Here is a 20668-nt window from a genome sequence, read left to right on the forward strand (position 1 = left end):
TGGGTGCTCGGGAACCTCGTCAAATAAGGAGCTTGTGGCCGCTGCTGTACCACTCTCCGCTGCAGCTGCCATCACTGCTTTCTATAAGGAAAAATAGAGAGAAACTGTCTAGTCGGGAGCCAGACATTCTCCAACTTCGCCATCCTTCGTGGCTCCTTTTATACTCTTCACTGGACTCCAGGAGGGTAAAGAGTTGTCGCGCTGTCCATTTAGCACCTGTCTGCCAGTTATGTTTGGAGCGCTTGCCTGTTGCTGCGTGCGGGATGTGAGGCAGACAGCAACCGGGTATTCTTTTCCGTTAAAGTCCTGTGGGAGACAGGCTCCCAGTCCCGTTTCCGACACTTCTGTGTGGACCAAGAACAACAAGCTGAAGTCAGGGTTTCGTAGTACTTGAGTGCTGGTCAGCACCTTCTCCAGGGACTGGAACACCTGTTCTGCTCTCTCTGTCCACTGGACCCGCTCAGGTTGTCCCTTTTTCATGAGACAGAAACACCATCCAGAGATGCTACATAATCGTAAAATTTGTATCATCAGCAAAGCAATGGAAGCGAATACCATGTTTATCTATAATTTCACCCAGAGGCAGCATATATAAAGAGAAAAGCCTAACGCAGATGTTTGTGGAACACCAAATTTTACCTCAGAGAGTGTGAAGAACTCACCATTTAAATCAACAAACTGATAGCGATCAGTCAAATAAGATCTACAGTGAGGAAAATAAGTATTTGAACACCGTGCTATTTTGCAAGTTCTCCCACTTAGAAATCATGGAGGGGTCTGAAATTGTCATCGTATGTGCATGTCCACTGTGAGAGACATAATCTAAAAAAAAAAAAATCCAGAAATCGGAGTGTTTAATTTTTTAACTATTTATTTGTATGATACAGCTGCAAATAAGTATTTGAACACCTGAGAAAGTCAATGTTAATATTTGGTACAGTCGCCTTTGTTTGCAATTACAGAGGTCAAAGCTTTCCTGTAGTTTTTCACCAGGTTTGCACACACTGCAGGAGGGATTTTGGCCCACTCCTCCACACAGATCTTCTCCAGATCAGTCAGGTTTCTGGCCTGTCGCTGAGAAACACGGAGTTTGAGCTCCCTCCAAAGATTCTCTATTGAGTTTAGGTCTGGAGACTGGCTAGGCCATGCCAGAACCTTGATATGCTTCTTACAGCGCCACTCCTTGGTTATCCTGGCTGTGTGCTTCGGGTCATTGTCATGTTGGAAGACCCAGCCTCGACCCATCTTCAATGCTCTAACTGAGGGAAGGAGGTTGTTCCCCAAAATCTCGCAATACATGGCCCCGGACATCCTCTCCTTAATACAGTGCAGTCGCCCTGTCCCATGTGCAGAAAAGCACCCCAAAGCATGATGCTACCACCCCTATGCTTCACAGAAGGGATGGTGTTCTTGGGATGGTACTCATCATTCTTCTTCCTCCAAACACGTTTAGTGGAATTATGACCCAAAGGTTCTATTTTGGTCTCATCTGACCACATGACTTTCTCCCATGACTCCTCTGGATCATCCAAATGGTCATTGGCAAACTTAAGACATGCCTGGACATGTGCTGGTTTAAGCAGGGGAACCTTCCGTGCCATGCATGATTTCAAACCATGACGTCTTAGTGTATTACCAACAGTAACCTTGGAAACGGTGGTCCCAGGTCTTTTCAGGTCATTGACCAGCTCCTCCCGTGTAGTTCTGGGCTGATTTCTCACCTTCCTTAGGATCATTGAGACCCCAAGAGGTGAGATCTTGCATGGAGCCCCAGTCCGAGGGAGATTGACAGTCATGTTTAGCTTCTTCCATTTTCTAATGATTGCTCCAACAGTGGACCTTTTTTCACCAAGCTGCTTGGCAATTTCCCCGTAGCCCTTTCCAGCCTTGTGGAGGTGTACAATTTTGTCTCTAGTGTCTTTGGACAGCTCTTTGGTCTTGGCCATGTTAGTAGTTGGATTCTTTCTGATTGTATGGGGTGGACAGGTGTCTTTATGCAGCTAACGACCTCAAACAGGTGCATCTAATTTAGGATAAAAAATGTAGTGGAGGTGGACATTTTAAAGGCAGACTAACAGGTCTTTGAGGGTCAGAACTATAGCTGATAGACAGGTGTTTAAATACTTATTTGCAGCTGTATCATACAAATAAATAGTTTAAAAATCATATATTGTGATTTCTGGATTTTTTTTTTAGATTATGTCTCTCACAGTGGACATGCACCTACGATGACAATTTCAGACCCCTCCATGATTTCTAAGTGGGAGAACTTGCAAAATAGCAGGGTGTTCAAATACTTACTTTCCTCACTGTAAGACAGGTTAGAGCTGTTCTCTTTATTCCAACAACGTTCCCTAGTCTAGCAAGCAGAAAAGTATGATCAATGATGTCAAAAGCTGTACTGAGGTCGAGCAAAATAAACTTTTACCAGCAGTTTTACTTACCATATGTGTGCTTGATGGTGCAATTTTGTGCTTGATTTGAGACTTTGTGCATTAGTAAAAAAAAAATTTCCAAATTATTTTTCGGTGGAGTTGATTTTTTTATATATCTGAGTAAAGAAATTACCTTGTGAATAAATGTGTGTTGCATTGCAGGTTTTAATTTCATTAGTGCGTTAATAAAATCCGTGCCGTTAAAATGAATTTGTGTTAACGTGTTATTGACACGTTAATTTTGACAGCCCTAATAAATATATATACAGTACAGACCAAAGGTTTGGACACACCTTCTCATTCAAAGAGTTTTCTTTATTTTCATGACTATGAAAATTGTAGATTCACACTGAAGGCATCAAAACTATGAATTAACACATGTGGAATTATATATGGAATTATATACATAACAAAAAAGTGTGAAACAACTGAAAAATGTCATATTCTAAGTTCTTCAAAGTAGCCACCTTTTGCTTTGATTACTGCTTTGCACACTCTTGGCATTCTCTTGATGAGCTTCAAGAGGTAGTCACCTGAAATGGTCTTCCAACAGTCTTGAAGAAGTTCCCTGAGAGATGCTTGGCACTTGTTGGCCCTTTTGCCTTCACTCTGCGGTCCAGCTCACCCCTAAACCATCTCGATTGGGTTCAGGTCCGGTGACTGTGGAGGCCAGGTCATCTGGCGCAGCACCCCATCACTCTCCTTCTTGGTCAAATAGCCCTTGATGCCTTCAGTGTGACTCTACAATTTTCATAGTCATGAAAATAAAGAAAACTCTTTGAATGAGAAGGTGTGTCCAAACTTTTGGTCTGTAGTGTATATATATGTGTGTGTGTGTGTGTGTGTGTGTGTGTGTGTGTGTGTGTGTGTGTGTGTGTGTGTGTGTGTGTGTGTGTGTGTGTGTGTGTGTGTGTGTGTACTTTTGATTCTATTGTTTTAGTTTATATTGTAAAAGATAATTTTATCCTGAGCAGGTCTTACAATTAATTATGTAGGGTGCCCCCACCAATGGCCCATTGACGGAATCCACTGGTGTGGGTGAAGGTATGCTGCGTGTTAGTCTTTCCCGCGCTGCTGTAAAAGATTACTAAAATGCATATCAATTTGTTGCATGAATCCAATTCTTAACCTCTAATCTGACTCCAATTTACAATAAAGATTTAACTTTAATATATATAATTCAAGCTGATCACCTTATTGGTTGTATTTGCTCCTTAATTTTAATAGATAGGAGTCGCTTAGAGTCTTGTGCTAGGCTAACAATAACTGCTCACAGAGGCACATTGGCCAGTCCAAATCTAAGTCAGAGGATATACCGGTAAACTAATATTCTTTAAGTAGGCCGCTCAATGCTTGCTCATGCATAAAGAATAATGTATTTAGCCACTTAGTTATAACTTGCTAAGTCAGTGATAGTCAGAAATCAGATGGTCCCAGACATTGTGCTCTATGCTCAATCCGTTCATGAGTTTTCAGTATATACTATCCTGGTCATAGGTTTGCGGTAACACCAGACTGCATAATCAACTAGATATAAATGATTTGCAGTTTACACAAGAATTGTAACTGTAGAGTCACTGTACCTGGCAATAGAGACACACCGAGACTGTATGGGAATGCGTTGCAAACCCTTTTTTGGAACAGGAGGTGACCTAAAAAAACAAATGTCACCTAGTGTAAAACCAACACCTGTTAAGGATTCTCAGGGGCAATCCTTATGTCATTGGGACAGAATTTCCCCAAACCTGAGGTCTGTTCTACTAATATGGGACTGAGATCATATTTCCAATCTCACTTAGACCTATAAAATGATATCAAACATGTGTAGGTAAAATGCATACATTCCTAAAATGTAATTAGTACATTATGCAAGTATAGTAGCTTAAATTCTGGGAACTTCTAAGTCACCTTTCCATGACCCGGCCATCTCCCCAGGATAGGAAGTGGAGGCTCAAGGATGGGTGAGCAGGCAGCTAAACAGATGGCTTTCTCTCCTGAGATTAAAGAGATCCTCTCCTCAGATTAGAAATTGTATTGTTTTGTTGCATGTCAGTTCTCAGGGTCTGGGATAATGAAGTGATTTGACCATCCTTACAAGTAAATAACTCCCTCAGAAGAACAACAGCACATGACATATTATGGTGCTACTAATGAAATGCATTTGATTAATTTATTATCAGCAAGTGTTATCACCTCTATAAAAGCCCAAATTTTAGCAGTTTGCTTTTTTGGTGAATTAAGGTATGTTAACACTACTTCAGGGAGAACATACATCAGCAGGAACAACAATAGTTGCTGCTCATCAGTCTGGGAAGAATTTATAAGGCAATTTTAAATGAATCAATCTAAAGTGAGAATTGTTGGAAAAATTACCTAGCTTTCCAACAGTGAACATCCAAGCAAATTTCTCTCAATGCCAGACCATGCCAAGCTCAAAGAAAAAAAAAATTCAAACTCTACAGGCCTCAGTTATCATTTTAAATGTTAAAGTTTATGACAGTACAATTAGAAACCCTGAACAAGTATTCTTGGTTTGAAAGGGTTTTCCAGAAGAGAGACTCTTCTCTCTAAAAACAACAGCATGGCCTGGGTTGCACGGTTGTGTCTAAACAAACCACAAGACTTTTCCACAAGACTTTTCCTTTGGATAGAAGACACCGAAGTGGATATGTTTGACAGTAATGCATAGTGCCAATTTTGTCAAACACTAAACACAGCATATCAGCCGAAACACATCATACCAACTGCAAAGCATATAGTGGTGAAGATTAAATAATTTATAATGACTATTATAATACATTTGGCTTGTGCTGCAGCTGAGACCTTACAGTCATTGAGCTGACCTTGAACTTCTTTGTCTATCAAAGTATTCCAGATTCAAATCTGTCTGACAGCTAAAGGTTGGCCAAAATGTAGTCATGAAGCAGGACAATGATCCCAAGCACACCAGCAAATCTACAACAGAATGGCTGAAAAAGAAAAGAATCAAGGTGTTGTGATTTCTCAGTGAAAGTCCTGACCTCTACCCGTTTGAATTGCTGTGATGGGAGCTGTGCATAAACAAATGCCCACAAACCTCAATGAACTGAAGCAACATTGTAAAGATGTCTACATTGTATGTAGAGTCAGCTAAAATTCCTCCTCAATTGTGTAAAAGACAGATAATGTCATGCACACATTGATTACTTAAAGTTATAGCTTATAAAAATGGTTCTAAAAGCTATTAAATCATAAATCTTTTAAATTGATATTAATAAATTGTACTTTTTTCAACTAATGGTTTGTCCATTTCAGTTAGATCTTTGTAAAAACAAGTAATGACACAACGTAATATGTTATGTGTTGTTTATCTGAGGTTGTTCAGAGGACTGTAGTCATGATACATAGGAGATTACATTGAAGATTACATTGCTTTTTTACATCAACACATTAAGTTTATTATATCGGCTTGTATCTGAATACCATTATTTTTTAGGAACATCCTTTGATAAGACCTCTGTGACGTGGGTGTCACTGGCTCGGGTGGCAGTGCTCTGTAACAGGGCAGTGTTTAAGGCAGGTCAGGAATCTCTACCTATTCTTAAGCGGGATGTCGCTGGTGATGCCTCTGAATCGGCTCTGTTAAAGTGTATCGAGCTTTCCTGCGGCTCAGTCAAAGCCATGAGGGACAAGAACAAGAAGGTGGCTGAGATTCCTTTTAACTCCACCAACAAGTACCAGGTAAGTAGGGTCAATTACATTTTGATGCAAATTAACTGTCATTCCAATTTTTGGGGGATTGAGGCCATTCCATAAACTCATCCCCAATCCCCAATAAAAGTTTACTAATTGAAGGCAGTGAACGTAAATGTATATTTGTGTGTATATTGTCCTCATTCCTCATTGTTTAATTTCTTTAAATGAATAGCTTTGTAAGAATAAATTACATTTTGTTGAAGAATATAAAACCCTCCACTTAAATCACATCACACTATATATAAAATATTAGATGATAGAGCAATTTAACATTTTTGAATAATTTACAGTAAGTGTGACACATGTATGATATTGAAATTTTTTCCCTATTCACTAGTTTTATCTTGATAAAAGATTAAAAGCATTAATGTCATACTGGTTATGAGCAAGAAGGTGGCAGAAGCAATGCCAATGCCAAACTATTAGAAGTTTAAAAGAAGTCTTTATTTGTCACATATAAGGTACAAAATGGGAAATTTACAAAATGTTTTTTTTTTTTTTATTAATATTTTTTTAATCAGCTTTTTCAAATTTTACTTTATTTGGACCTCTCCTTGAACTGCCACCTTAACGTGGTGGAGGGGTTTGAGTACTCGAATGACCCTAGGAGCTATGTTGTCCGGGGCTATATGCCCCTGGTAGGGTCTCCCAAGGCAAACAGGTCCTGGGCGACGGGTCAGACTAAGAGCGGTTCAAAACCCCTTATGAGAGATACTACATCAGGGACCGTGACGTCGCCCGGTATGGCGCAGCCGGGGCCCCACCCTGGAGCCAGGCCCGGGGTTGGGGCTCGTATGCGAGCGCCTGGTGGCCGGGCCTTCCCCCACAGGGTCCGGCCGGGCTCAGCCCGAAGGAGCGACGTGGGGCCGCCTTCCAGTGGGCTCACCACCTGCAGGAGGGACCGTAAGGGGCCGGTGCTAAGAGGATCGGGCAGCAGTCGAAGGTGGAGGCCTCGACAACCCGATCCCTGGACACGGAAGCTAGCTCTAGGGACGTGGAATGTCACCTCGCTGGCGGGGAAGGAGCCTGAGATTGTGCGTGAGGTTGAGAGGTTCCGACTAGAGATAGTCGGGATCACCTCTACGCACGGCCTGGGCTCTGGAACCACACTCCTCGAGAGAGGATGGACTCTTTACAACTCTGGAGCTGCCCATGGTGAAAGGCGTCGGGCTGGTGTGGGTTTGCTTATAGCCCCCCAGCTCAGCCGCCATGTGTTGGAGTTTACCCCGGTGAACGAGAGGGTCGTTTCCCTGCGCCTACGGGTCGGGGATAGGTCTCTCACTGTCAAACGGGCCAAACGGCAGTATAGAGTACCCGGCCTTCTTGGGGTCTCTGGGAGGGGTGCTGGACAGTGCTCCGACTGGGGACTCCGTCGTTCTACTAGGAGACTTCAATGCACACGTGGGCAGCGACAGTGACACCTGGAGGGGCGTGATTGGGAGGAACGGCCCCCCTGATCTGAACCCGAGCGGTGTTCAGTTATTGGACTTCTGTGCTAGTTACAGTTTGTCCATAACGAACACCATGTTCAAGCATAAGGGTGTCCATCAGTACACGTGGCACCAGGACACCCTAGGCCGCAGGTCGATGATCGACTTTGTGGTCGTTTCATCTGACCTGCGGCCGTATGTCTTGGACACTCGGGTAAAGAGAGGGGCGGAGCTGTCAACTGATCACCACCTGGTGGTGAGTTGGATCCGATGGCGGGGGAGGAAGCTGGACAGACTCGGCAGACCCAAGCGTACTGTGAGGGTCTGCTGGGAACGTTTGGCCGAGCCTCCTGTCAGAGAGATCTTCAACTCCCACCTCCGGCAGAGCTTTGACCAGATCCCGAGGGAGGCCGGAGATATTGAGTCCGAGTGGACCATGTTCTCCACCTCCATTGTCGAAGCGGCCGCTCGGAGCTGTGGCAGTAAGGTCTCCGGTGCCTGTCGAGGCGGCAATCCCCGAACCCGGTGGTGGAAACCGGAAGTAAGGGATGCCGTCAAGCTGAAGAAGGAGTCCTACCTGGCCTGGTTGGCTTGTGGGACTCCTGAGGCAGCTGACGGGTACCGGCAGGCCAAGCGAACTGCAGCCCGGGTGGTTATCGAGGCAAAAACTCGGGCCTGGGAGGAGCTCGGTGAGGCCATGGAGAAGGACTATCGGCTGGCCTCGAAGAGATTCTGGCAAACCGTCCGGCGCCTCAGGAGGGGAAAGCAGTGCCCCACCAATGCTGTTTACAGTAGAGGTGGGGAGCTGTTGACCTCAACTGGGGATGTCGTTGGACGGTGGAAGGAATACTTCGAGGATCTCCTCAATCCCGCCGTCACGTCTTCCATTGAGGAAGCAGAGGCTGAGGACTCAGAGGCGGACTCGTCCATCACCCAAGCTCCCGGAGCACCCTCCACAGGCCACCGCGTAGTAAAGAAACTCCTCGGTGGCAGGGCACCGGGGGTGGATGAGATCCGCCCTGAGTACCTCAAGTCTCTGGATGTTGTGGGGCTGTCTTGGCTGACACGCCTCTGCAGCATCGCGTGGCGGTCGGGGACAGTGCCTCTGGAATGGCAGACCGGGGTGGTGGTCCCTCTTTTTAAGAAGGGGGACCGGAGGGTGTGTTCCAACTATAGGGGGATCACACTTCTCAGCCTACCTGGGAAAGTCTATGCCAGGGTACTGGAGAGGAGAATACGGCCGATAGTAGAACCTCGGATTCAGGAGGAACAATGTGGTTTTCGTCCAGGCCGTGGAACACTGGACCAGCTCTATACCCTCTACAGGGTGCTGGAGGGTTCATGGGAGTTTGCCCAACCAGTCCACATGTGCTTTGTGGATTTGGAAAAGGCATTCGACTGTGTCCCTCGCGGCGGCCTGTGGAGGGTGCTCCGGGAGTATGGGGTCGGGGGCCCTTTACTAAGGGCTGTCCGGTCCCTGTATGACCGAAGCAGGAGCTTGGTTCGCATTGCCGGCAGTAAGTCAGACTTGTTCCCGGTGCATGTTGGACTCCGGCAGGGCTGCCCTTTGTCACCGGTTCTGTTCATAATTTTTATGGACAGAATTTCTAGGCGCAGCCAGGGGTCGGAGGGTGTCCGGTTTGGTGACGACACGATTTCGTCTTTGCTCTTTGCAGATGATGTTGTCGTGTTGGCTTCATCAGACCAGGACCTTCAGCATGCACTGGGACGGTTTGCAGCCGAGTGTGAAGCGGCTGGGATGAGAATCAGCACCTCCAAATCCGAGGCCATGGTCCTCAGTCGGAAAAGGGTGGCTTGCCCACTTCAGGTTGGTGGGGAGTTCCTGCCGCAAGTGGAGGAGTTTAAGTATCTTGGGGTTTTGTTCACGAGTGAGGGAAGGGTGGAACGGGAGATTGACAGACGGATCGGTGCAGCTTCTGCAGTAATGCGGTCGATGTACCGGTCTGTCGTGGTGAAGAAGGAGCTGAGCCGCAAGGCGAAACTTTCGATTTACCGGTCAATCTACGTTCCTACTCTCACCTATGGTCATGAGCTCTGGGTCATGACCGAAAGGACAAGATCCCGGATACAGGCGGCCGAAATGTGCTTCCTCCGCAGGGTGGCTGGGCGATCCCTTAGAGATAGGGTGAGAAGCTTAGTCACTCGGGAGGAGCTCGGAGTAGATCCGCTGCTCCTCCACATCGAGAGGGGTCAGCTGAGGTGGCTCGGGCATCTGTTCCGGATGCCTCCTGGACGCCTTCCTGGGAAGGTGTTCCGGGCGCGTCCCACTGGGAGGAGACCCCGGGGAAGACCTAGGACACGCTGGAGAGACTATGTCTCCCGGCTGGCCTGGGAACGCCTTGGTGTCCCCCCGGAAGAGCTGGAAGAAGTGTCTAGGGAGAGGGAAGTCTGGGCATCTTTGCTTAGACTGCTGCCCCCGCGACCCGACATCGGATAAGCGGGAGAAGATGGATGGATGGACTTTATTTGGATTCTCCAGTTCATGTATAGTCTATCATAGATTTTGTCCCCAGTCTCAAGGGGACAGTCACAAGTTTACATTATATATGATGCTGAAAGATAGACAATCCCACTATTGTCATATTTTTACCCCATAAACCCAGAAACATATGGAGAATTGTGTGGAGGGTGTCAATATATATGGGAATCATATCTATAATGCATGTTTATTCCTTTTCCAGCTTTCAGTGCATGAGACAGAAGACTCAGATGATAAACCCTACCTGTTGGTGATGAAGGGAGCACCAGAGCGTATTCTGGAACGTTGTTCCACCATCATGGTACAGGGTAAAGAGCAGCCCATGGATGAGGAGATGAAGGAGTCGTTCCAAAATGCCTATTTGGAGTTGGGAGGATTAGGAGAGAGAGTCCTGGGTAAGTAAGAATTTATCAGAACATCAAGAAAATTCGTATTAGGAACACTTATATAGTGATACAAAAGCCCACAATTCAGAATGACATGATTTGTCTAAATCAAAGAGAATTGAGAAAGTTTTACTCTTTAGTGATAGAAAACAGTAATAGATCACTAATTATTGTTTTAGTTTAACTGACAGAGACATTGAGGGGCATCTAAATCAGTGGTCCCCAACCCCCAGGCGGCGGACCAGCACCGTTCCGTGGCTCAATTAGTACCAGGCCACACAGAAAGAATACATAACTTACATTATTTCCGTTTTATTTATTATCTGATTCTGGACGATGTTTTAGTTTGGAAAATTACTGGATTTTCTCCGCCACATCTGCCTATGACTCACTCTTGATTCATGTTCAGATGTTTGCCTCGGTCACATGTCTTAACCTACATCCGCTACCTTCTTAAAGGGGCTGCTCCGGCCGGTAACACATAATACATTATCGCTAAATTGAAATCCCCAAGCTAGCAAAATTACCAAAAACCAACACAGTGGATTAACGTTTATTATTATATTTATAAAAAGACCAGTTTTTATGCTAGTCGTATCATTTTATTTTGTTGTATTTTTTGTGTGTGTGTGTGTGTGTGTGTGTGTGTGTGTGTGTGTGTGTGTGTGTGTGTGTGTGTGTGCGTGCGTGTAAATTAGACTTTTACTTTAATTCCGGTTTCTTCTATTTATTGAAAGACCTCATAAACAAAAATAGACAAAACCAATAGGCAGAGCAATTTGGTACTTTTCTGGCATTCAGATTCAACACAACTTCAAGTTACATTTTGTATGTGTGTGTGTGTGTGTGTGTGTGTGTGTGTGTGTGTGTGTGTGTGTGTGTGTGTTGTGTTAGCTCAGTTTTGTTACTACAAGGAAAAGCAATTCTATACAGTAAATAGGTTGCAGGTAATAACACACAGATGTAAGCAATCGCTTGGTGCCTGCTGGTTTAATCTCTCTCTGATGCTCACCCTCTGCCACCACATGGATATTATCTCCTTTTCTAATACAGCATTGTATTTTAAACATTGAAAGTATTTGGGCTCTGAAAATGTACTAGATGATGTCTTGATTGATTGTTGTGTAAATCTTTCCATGGTTTCAACATATGTATTAACTTCAGTTGAGTTCCTTTAGAACAGTGCATGCCTGATAAGAGATTCATTGGGATAGCCTCGTACTGAAAAGATTCTGTCTTTATTTTTGTTGTTTCCTGTACAGGTTTCTGCCATTTGTTTTTGCCTGAGGATGAGTACCCTAAAGGGTTCGCTTTTGACACAGATGATGTGAACTTCAAGACAGATAATCTTTGCTTTGTGGGTCTAATGTCTATGATCGACCCTCCACGTGCTGCAGTGCCTGATGCTGTGGGCAAATGCAGATCAGCTGGCATCAAGGTCATCATGGTGACAGGAGACCACCCAATCACAGCCAAGGCCATTGCCAAGGGAGTAGGTATCATCTCTGAAGGCACCGAGACAGTGGAGGATATCGCTGCTCGTCTTAATATTCCCGTTAGCCAGGTTAACCCCAGGTAATGTACACTTCACATAGTTTGTATAGCATATGCACAAAAGTACACCAAATTTACTAAGAAATGAGACTCAGAGACTCACATTATAGCTGTAGATGTTTTCTGTGTTTTTACACATACGAGGAATCAGTCTGTTCCTAAACAGCTACTCATAGCATTTAGTTTTAGTTAGGATGATCCAGAAAAATCTTAGGCATATGTGCAGAAACAAATCCATGAAAAATAAAAACAGTAGTTAAAGAAATAAAATTCATAATTTGTGTATAGACCCTTAAATATTAAAATTGCAGTCATTGCAGGATAACTTGAGATCAGCAAAAACAGTACTTTTAAGACTTTAGGATGTTTATACTCTCCAGAAATCTCATTATTTCCAGTAAGGAGTAAATGTTTTTCCGATTTAAATCTACTGAATGATTTCTGAACTATGGAGCTGATTGAAACACACCCAGGTCATTATATACTTACACCAATGTGTTTACATTGTCTCTACAAATAGAACAGAATCCTCCTCACAGTGTCAATAAGCAAGTAGAATTAGGAGGATAGCAAAGTTATGTAATCTTGTAGGTTGGATAAAAAAAAAAACATGAAACAACAATCTAATACACTGACTCTGATTTGTGCCTTGCTATTTATCAGGGATGCAAAAGCATGTGTGATCCATGGCACCGATCTGAAAGATCTGAGCCAAGAGCAGATGGATGATATTCTGAAGAACCACACAGAGATTGTGTTTGCCAGGACTTCACCACAACAGAAGCTTATTATTGTGGAGGGCTGCCAGAGACAGGTCAATTAAGAAAACTACCTATTACTTTCCAGTATAGACTAATTTTCAATTATAGTCTACATATTCATATGTTTTTACATGATTCTTTACAATTCTCATACGTGCTTTTAGTTATAAATATGAACAAGAAGCTTAATTTAATATAAAATAAACTAATACTTTCAGTCCACTTTAGTGTCAGTAAAAAATGCATTCCATTTTTCCTGGCCCATTGATTTCCCTGTGTGTATCAACACATTTCTGTATATCTCAGGGTGCAATTGTGGCTGTGACTGGTGATGGTGTAAATGACTCTCCTGCTCTGAAGAAGGCAGACATTGGCGTGGCCATGGGGATCTCAGGCTCAGATGTTTCCAAACAGGCAGCTGACATGATCTTGCTAGATGACAACTTTGCCTCTATAGTCACTGGCGTGGAAGAGGGTAAGAAAAAGAAGGGAGAGAGAGGGGATAATACAATTTTAATACAAATTTACTTTGATCCTGAAAGTCTAAAAAATATGAATAATAAAATTGTTTGTGTTTTTATTTGTTTTTCATGTGTGCAGGGCGTCTGATCTTTGACAACCTAAAGAAATCAATTGCTTACACCTTAACAAGCAACATTCCGGAAATCACTCCTTTTCTGTTCTTCATTTTGGTTAACATTCCTCTTCCTCTTGGGACCATCACCATTCTTTGCATTGACCTCGGTACTGACATGGTAAGAAACACACATACATCCACAGTGATTACACACACATGCTATTGTGCACACACAAACACACACACATAGTAATAAATACACCAGGCACACCCCAGTCCCAGTTCAGTTTTGTTTACTTTGCACACAACACACCATCACAGTCTGTGTGCTCTTACAGGTTCCTGCCATCTCCCTGGCTTATGAAGCAGCAGAGAGCGACATCATGAAGCGCCAGCCCCGTAACCCTCTGAGAGACAAGCTGGTTAATGAGCGTCTCATCAGCATTGCCTATGGACAGATTGGTTAGCACACAGCCACACTACACTACACTACACTACACCACACACAACTACATCACACACAGCTTTACTATAGTTACCTACACTAAATCATGCTAGACTCCCCCACACACGACTAGGCTATACTGCAGTACACTACACTCACTAAGCCAATATTACAGCCTATAATTAAATCAACTCTTGCTGTAATCCTGGCTCTGCCACTGAAATGGCAATTGCTTTTAAAAATATCAAGCTGCTAAAAATAATGATGCAAAACATAAAAGAGGTGTTGTTCTGCTTTTATATAAATAAATATCTATGCCCACATTAATCCAGATCGATCTGAAAATTTAGTTTTTTTTTTACAGACCTCTCCATCTACATTGAAAATTTTAAACATTTTACAAAAAGTAACGCTCGAAAAGCTCACTTCCTTATACTGTGCGTACATACTATTTCATTCAGCCATTTCATGCAGCAATGTTGAGGAAATGCAAGATGATCACTAAGAGCTTTTTAGAAAAGTTTTCACTGCACAGGAATGCTATCTCTGTGTGACAGGAAGAACAAAACATATTTGCAAATGTATCCATTTCAGGATTGATGTAGCTTTAGATGTCCATTCTAGAGTATTGAAACTTTATGCTGATTCAATATTCTCTCTCACTTGCACTGCATAGGGATGATTCAAGCTCTTGGAGGATTCTTTGCATACTTCGTGATCATGGCTGAGAATGGGTTCTTGCCATCCGTGCTGGTGGGAATTCGGCTCAACTGGGACGATCGGTCCAACAATGACCTGGAGGACAGCTACGGTCAACAATGGGTTTGTAATCAATATAACACTGAAGACACTAAACTCGTGTAAAAAGTTAATGAGGTTGAATATTTGAGACGAGTAGTCTAGTAATTCATTCACAGGACAAAAATTGCATTATAAGGTCTGAAAATCTTTTTTAATGATTAGTTATGGAATTCTGTTTAATGCAGTAACATTTTTGTCAACAATAGCATACCATGGATTAAGAAAGTATTTCGAATTTTGTCACTTTTTGGAAACCCCCTTTAGCTATGGGCCATATATCAAATAACATTTTTATTTGTCACATACACATACATACAGAGTACAACATGCAGTGAAATGCATTATCCAACATTAAAACATGAAAAAAGAAATAGAATATCTTCTTCTTCTTCTTGTTTCGGCTGCCCCCATTAGAGGTCGCCACAGCGGATCATCCGTCTCCATACCCCCCCTGTCCTCTACATCTGCCTCTTTCAAACCACCTACCTGCATGTCTTCCCTCACCACATCCATAAACCTCCTCCTTGGCCTTCCTCTTTTCCTCCTTCCTGGCGGCTCCATTTTCAGCCTTCTCCTACCGATATAACCCATGTCCCTCCTCTGCACTTGCCACCAGAACTCAATCTGATCAAGCATCTGTGAGGTTTGCTAAACAAACAAGTCCAATCGATTGGGGTTCCACTGCATACCTTCAGAGGCCTTGTGGAGTCCAAGCCTCAATGGCTTAGAGCTGGTATGGCAGTACAATAGGGATTTATACAAAATTTGCCAGATGGTTTTAATATTAGGGCTTATCAGTTTTTCGATGATAAAAGTTTGCTGTAACATAGGAAAGATAAAAAGCCAAATAACTTTTTTTATTAAACTTTCATTCATTCATCCTTTTTCATAGCGAAAACAATTTAACTAGCTGGCAACAACAATGAATTGCATGGCTGTAGACTACTTTCTATACAGGATGGCCGTGCTTATTGTTACCACCTGTTCTTTATAATACAGCCCTGCCCTGTACTGAACAGGATATTTCCTGGGCTTTTTTTTTTATATCGTATTAACCGATAAAGAAAAAGAAGCCATTAGCTTTTATTTTTTAAAGTAGGAAATGACTCTAATGCTTTCCTTAAAGAAGTCAAGCGCATAGATTAACATCGCTCTTTGGAAGTTTATTTATTGGGTTTGGTGATTAATAACTAGTACATTTCAAAGATACAAATTATAAGAATCAGATTCTCTTTTCTTCAGCTAGTTGGTCAGTTGATGGTAGCATTTTAGTATTTAGAGTTTGCCTACTTGCTTATTTTCTTTCCTGGTCTCTTTCTTTCTCTTTGTCTCAGACCTATGAGCAGAGGAAGATCGTGGAGTTCACCTGTCATACAGCTTTCTTTGTGAGCATTGTGGTGGTGCAGTGGGCTGATGTCATAATCTGCAAGACACGTCGCAACTCTGTGTTCCAGCAAGGCATGAGGTCAGTGCTTCATCTTCTTCTTCCCTCCCTATTACTGTTATTATCTTTTCTCCAGTCTGTCCAAAAAATAAATTATCAGCATCTAATGTGTAATTCTATAAGCATCTAAAGTCTAATGTATTTTGTCTGTAACAAGCAATTTAATGTTATTTTCAATTCTTGTTCTACAGAAATAAGATTCTAATATTTGGCCTTTTTGAGGAGACAGCTTTGGCTGCATTACTTTCCTATTGCCCAGGAATGGATGTGGCCCTGAGAATGTACCCACTGAAGTTAGTGGCACACACACACACACGCACACACACATTAATCGTATTTGTATTTTCTTTTATAAAACGTTTATGAGCAAAACCTCATCTGATGGCATAGCTTTGTTCACTAAATGTTCCCTAATTGTTTGTTTCTGCAACATGATATGATATGATTTTTTTGCTGAAGAAAATTAAAAAGATTCGAGTCACCAGAATAAATCAAACTAACATTACACTGGGATTGTGAATTACTGTTAGTACTGGTATTGTGAAATAAAGACAGACCTGAAGATGTATATTTAATTAATTATCCTGCAAATGTATGATCTTTCTCTTGTATTATCTCACTCTCTGTCTTTTTTGTTTACCTCTATTTTTCTGTCTTTCTCAGGCCAAGTTGGTGGTTCTGTGCATTTCCTTACAGCTTCCTCATCTTTGTTTATGATGAGATTCGAAAACTCATCTTGCGCAGAAACCCAGGAGGTATAAAACATAAGCACCTATACACAAACACACATTCTCATACATACAGACACACTCACTCACACACATACACACACACACATACACACATTGATGTGCACTGATATAATAAATATAATAAACATTTTATTTCCTCTCTGTCTGTGTTTTACAGGTTGGATTGAAAGGGAGACCTACTATTAAATTATCACTTTTTTTTTTCATGTACTTTTCATTCTGTCCCTGTTTGCCTGCACAGCTACCCTCCCTCTGTTTCTCGCTGTCACTCTCTTTCTTTCTCTCTCTACATACCAACTAAAAGAGAATGAACAAAACCAGACCATAATAACATCCTGTCTTTTTACCTTCTTTAAAGAAATAAAAAAAGAAATGACACATTCCAATAAGATGTGAGAACCAACAGTGATAAAGAGAATGAGGTTGTTCTTCTTTCTCTCCATTCACTTTTTTGTTTAATACTGTGATCAGATCTCTTCTCCACATTGTCGATTGATATCTTTCCACACTATCAATGTTGTACTGAATACTAGTGACACTGATGATTCCTGTTGTAAGTTAAGTCGTGACCAATTTAGGACACAAATGTCCTGTGCGCACACACTGCCATTTATTTTTCTTCTAAGACCTGGTTTGTCCTCCTTCAGCAGCTTTGTCTCTGGGCCATTTCTCTTTTCTAATACCCCATACGTCTCCTCCAACCTGTTCTTTCTATTTCTTTCTCTCTCTCTCTCTCTCTCTCTCTCTCTCTCTCTCTCTCTCTCTCTCTCTCTATATATATATATATCTGTGGCTTTTCTTTCTGCCACTGTGTTGTTGTTTTATTACTCTTATACTGCCACTGCCATCCTCTCCAGACCATTCAAACAACTAACCCTCCTGTCCTGCTCTGGCCTAACGTCCCTCTCTCCCTCCCTCCCTCCGTCTGTCTGTCTGTTTGTGAATACTGCTGTACTTTTCCCACCTCTCCTTCTCTCCTTCTTACCTTTGAAGAAATGAAGAAAATTCAGTCTTTGTGTGTTTTAGGAATCCAGTTTCATTCTTTAAATAAGTGGGGAAAATAGATGAAAAAAAACATCAATAAGGCTATGTACCTTACCTGCAAAATAGCAGCAAGAAAAATTAAATAAAAAAGAAGAAACTCTCTTTTTTCATTTTGGTGTCGATTTGTTTTTGTGTGTGATCTTAATGGATTGCTATGAAGTTATAGGTAGGAGCAATTGGTGGTCTGTGTAGTTCATGCGGTGCGTTCGGTTTTTATTGTTGACGTGTAAATTAGGACTGGAACAACATGATTATAATAATAATGATAATTATGGTATGATAGTGTCAATATTACGGTGTTCTTTATGTAAAGGTGTGTACTTTCTAATGCATATAATGTTTTCCTTTACAACCGAAAAGAATGACAGCAGAAGGTTGAGATATTTGCTAGAACATTTAATTAAAATAAAAAATATATTTAAAAAGTCTGACGTTCACCTGCCATGTTTGTTCTTTAAAAGGCGTATACATAGTATGTTTTTGAGTTCTGCCATTATATCACTTATTTAAAAATGGAATTATTATTCTGGGTTATGTCTAAGGATATCCACCTAAACTTATTGAGCAGGTCTGTACAGCACGAGTCACAGAAGCACCTCTTAGCACAGGCGTGTGTTTTTGAACGAGCTGGCACACCACAAAATGGACCAATGTGTAAAATCTCAATCTTTGGCACAAAAATATTTTGTGGAAATATAACATCACCCACAGTGAAATGTGGGTGATGTTATATTTCCACATTTCACTGTGGGTGATGTTATATTTCCACAGTGAAATGTGATGGTAGTAGTATGATGTAGAGCGTTGGCCTCTTGGTTGCTTTTGAGGAAAAACAATATTACTGTATAGATGAGCTGCTCTTTAAAGGGAGTAGTAAAAGGCTACTAGAGGCTACCAGACACAATATCTTAAGATTTTATTAATTTTAATGGAAACATTAAGAATTGCTCGGATTTTAAATCAACCTTAACCTTGAGATCACTTTTGGGCTTAAAAAATGTCTTCAATTTATTCATAATAGTGAACGAAAGACTTAAATGACCCTGAGTTCAGAAAATGATTGCAAATGTAGGTGAGTTGGCCCAGTTAATACATTTTTCTTATTAATAAATATGTGGAATTACTGTATGGACAAGTAACCTTGCCAGCTTTATTTGGTTCTTCCTAAAAACTGTTAAACAAAGTTGGAGGCACACAATTGTATAGGCTGTTTCAGGATATGAAAAAATTACATTTTCCCATCACTTGAACTTGTAGACTCAAGTTCAAGTGATGGGAAAATGTAATTTTTTCATATCCTGAAACAGCCTATACAATTGTGTGCCTCCAACTTTGTTTAACAGTTAAAATGCTTCTGTGCACAAAGCAAGCGCTATGAATATATGGTTCACATGGGTCAAGGTTTTCTTCTTAGAGCTCTGACCTGAACTCTGTATCTCCATCAGTACCTGATTTAAATAATTGGCTGACAGGCTGAATGAATGTCCACAGTCAAAAATTCTAGTGGAAAATCTTGAAAGGGAAGAAATCAAATAAAATTGTATTTGTCACATACACATACATTCAGGGTACGACAGGGATGGGGAGAAAAATAAACCAAGAAAAAGAAGGCAGATAAAGTATAAACTATATAAAATATATAAAAATATATGAGAAAAAAGTGTGTATATACATGGTATGCTTATGCTTATGACAGTAAAGAAGGTTAGTTTTTATAACAGCGAAAGGGGACTAAATTAAGAATTGGGAAAGATTGTGTATGTGAGAATTAGTTGAAGCTGTAGTCACAAAAATGTATTAACTCAAATTAAAAATTAAGTTTTAAATTAAAAATTTTAACTTTGGGCATATAATAAAATTATGTAACGATATCAAATAATAATAAAACACAAAAATTTTCCCATGTCTTACAAGGAAATAAGACTGCACTTGTTTCATGTTCATGGTCATATGGTGACTTGTTAGACATCAGTGTTTAACTATCATTTACATATTATCTGCAAATAAACTCATTTTTTTATGTATGGACAGTGCTGTTTGGTCGCAATGTACTGGATATTTTTTTTTGGGGGGGGGGGTATACTCAAGTAGCTAAAATTGTCACTAACAACAGTCACTACAGAAAATAGTCTAATTTGCACTTAGTATTTTAGTGACTAAGGTTTGGGGTTGTTGAGCAGAGGTTCAGGATCTAGCATTACTGCAGCTGAGCAATGCTCTTGACCTTTTCTTCTGTATCACGTAATTACAGGTCTGTATTACCCTGTGCTCTGACAAAGAGAAATATGTAAGAAGTAGAATTTCAGTGCCTGTAATGTATATTTGACATATACGGGCTTTCTGCATCTTTTTACTGTACACGAGAGACCTTTAATAAACGTTTTATCTCCATTGTGAAAGCTATACTGAATCTAAGCACTGTAGGTTCTAAAACATCAAAGCATATTTTTTATTGAACATAGTTAATTTCAAAGATAAGCAATTTCAGCCAATCAGCTTTTAACAAGCATAATAGCAAGCTTTTAACAAATAATGCAACTAATATAGATTGACCACTGGGGGGCACTGTTCATGGTTTTTCAATACAGAACTATCAAATTGATTGTTTTGAAATGTATTTTCCGTGTAAACTTTGAGAGGTGGCAAAAGTAAACATCCTTCACTTAAATAGAAGTACATATATTCATGTTTTAAAATACTAGTAAAAGTTGAAGTCCTGACTATACTTTTTTTACTCAAGTTAAAGTTAAGAAGTTTGGGCTCTAACGTATGTAAGTATGTATTTACTACTACCCGTTGTAGTG

At 41.3% G+C, this 20668-nt stretch overlaps 1 protein-coding gene and 1 long non-coding RNA gene across 2 annotated transcripts in view; one reads left to right on the forward strand and one right to left on the reverse strand.

Moving 5' to 3' along the window:
* Window positions 1–17966, forward strand: part of atp1a3a (ATPase Na+/K+ transporting subunit alpha 3a) — a 31889-nt gene extending 13923 nt beyond the window's left edge. Inside the window, exons 10-21 of the mRNA XM_083544269.1 lie at window positions 5911–6155; window positions 10303–10495; window positions 11749–12061; window positions 12704–12854; window positions 13108–13276; window positions 13402–13556; window positions 13717–13840; window positions 14500–14645; window positions 15959–16089; window positions 16260–16361; window positions 16732–16823; window positions 16978–17966. Of these exons, the coding sequence (XP_083400395.1) occupies window positions 5911–6155; window positions 10303–10495; window positions 11749–12061; window positions 12704–12854; window positions 13108–13276; window positions 13402–13556; window positions 13717–13840; window positions 14500–14645; window positions 15959–16089; window positions 16260–16361; window positions 16732–16823; window positions 16978–17006 (1850 nt within the window). The 3' untranslated portion in view covers window positions 17007–17966. The remainder of the gene's footprint in view (window positions 1–5910; window positions 6156–10302; window positions 10496–11748; window positions 12062–12703; window positions 12855–13107; window positions 13277–13401; window positions 13557–13716; window positions 13841–14499; window positions 14646–15958; window positions 16090–16259; window positions 16362–16731; window positions 16824–16977) is intronic.
* Window positions 3325–11962, reverse strand: LOC310727715. Its single transcript, XR_014534080.1, has 3 exons — window positions 10083–11962; window positions 4829–6706; window positions 3325–4780 (listed from the first exon to the last, which is right to left on the reverse strand). It is a non-coding gene; the product is annotated as an uncharacterized lncRNA (long non-coding RNA).
* Window positions 17967–20668: the final 2702 nt, after the last annotated feature.

This window comes from Silurus aristotelis (assembly GCF_946808225.1).
Source record: "Silurus aristotelis genome assembly, chromosome: 6".
In the NCBI taxonomy this organism is placed as follows: Eukaryota; Metazoa; Chordata; class Actinopteri; order Siluriformes; family Siluridae; genus Silurus; species Silurus aristotelis.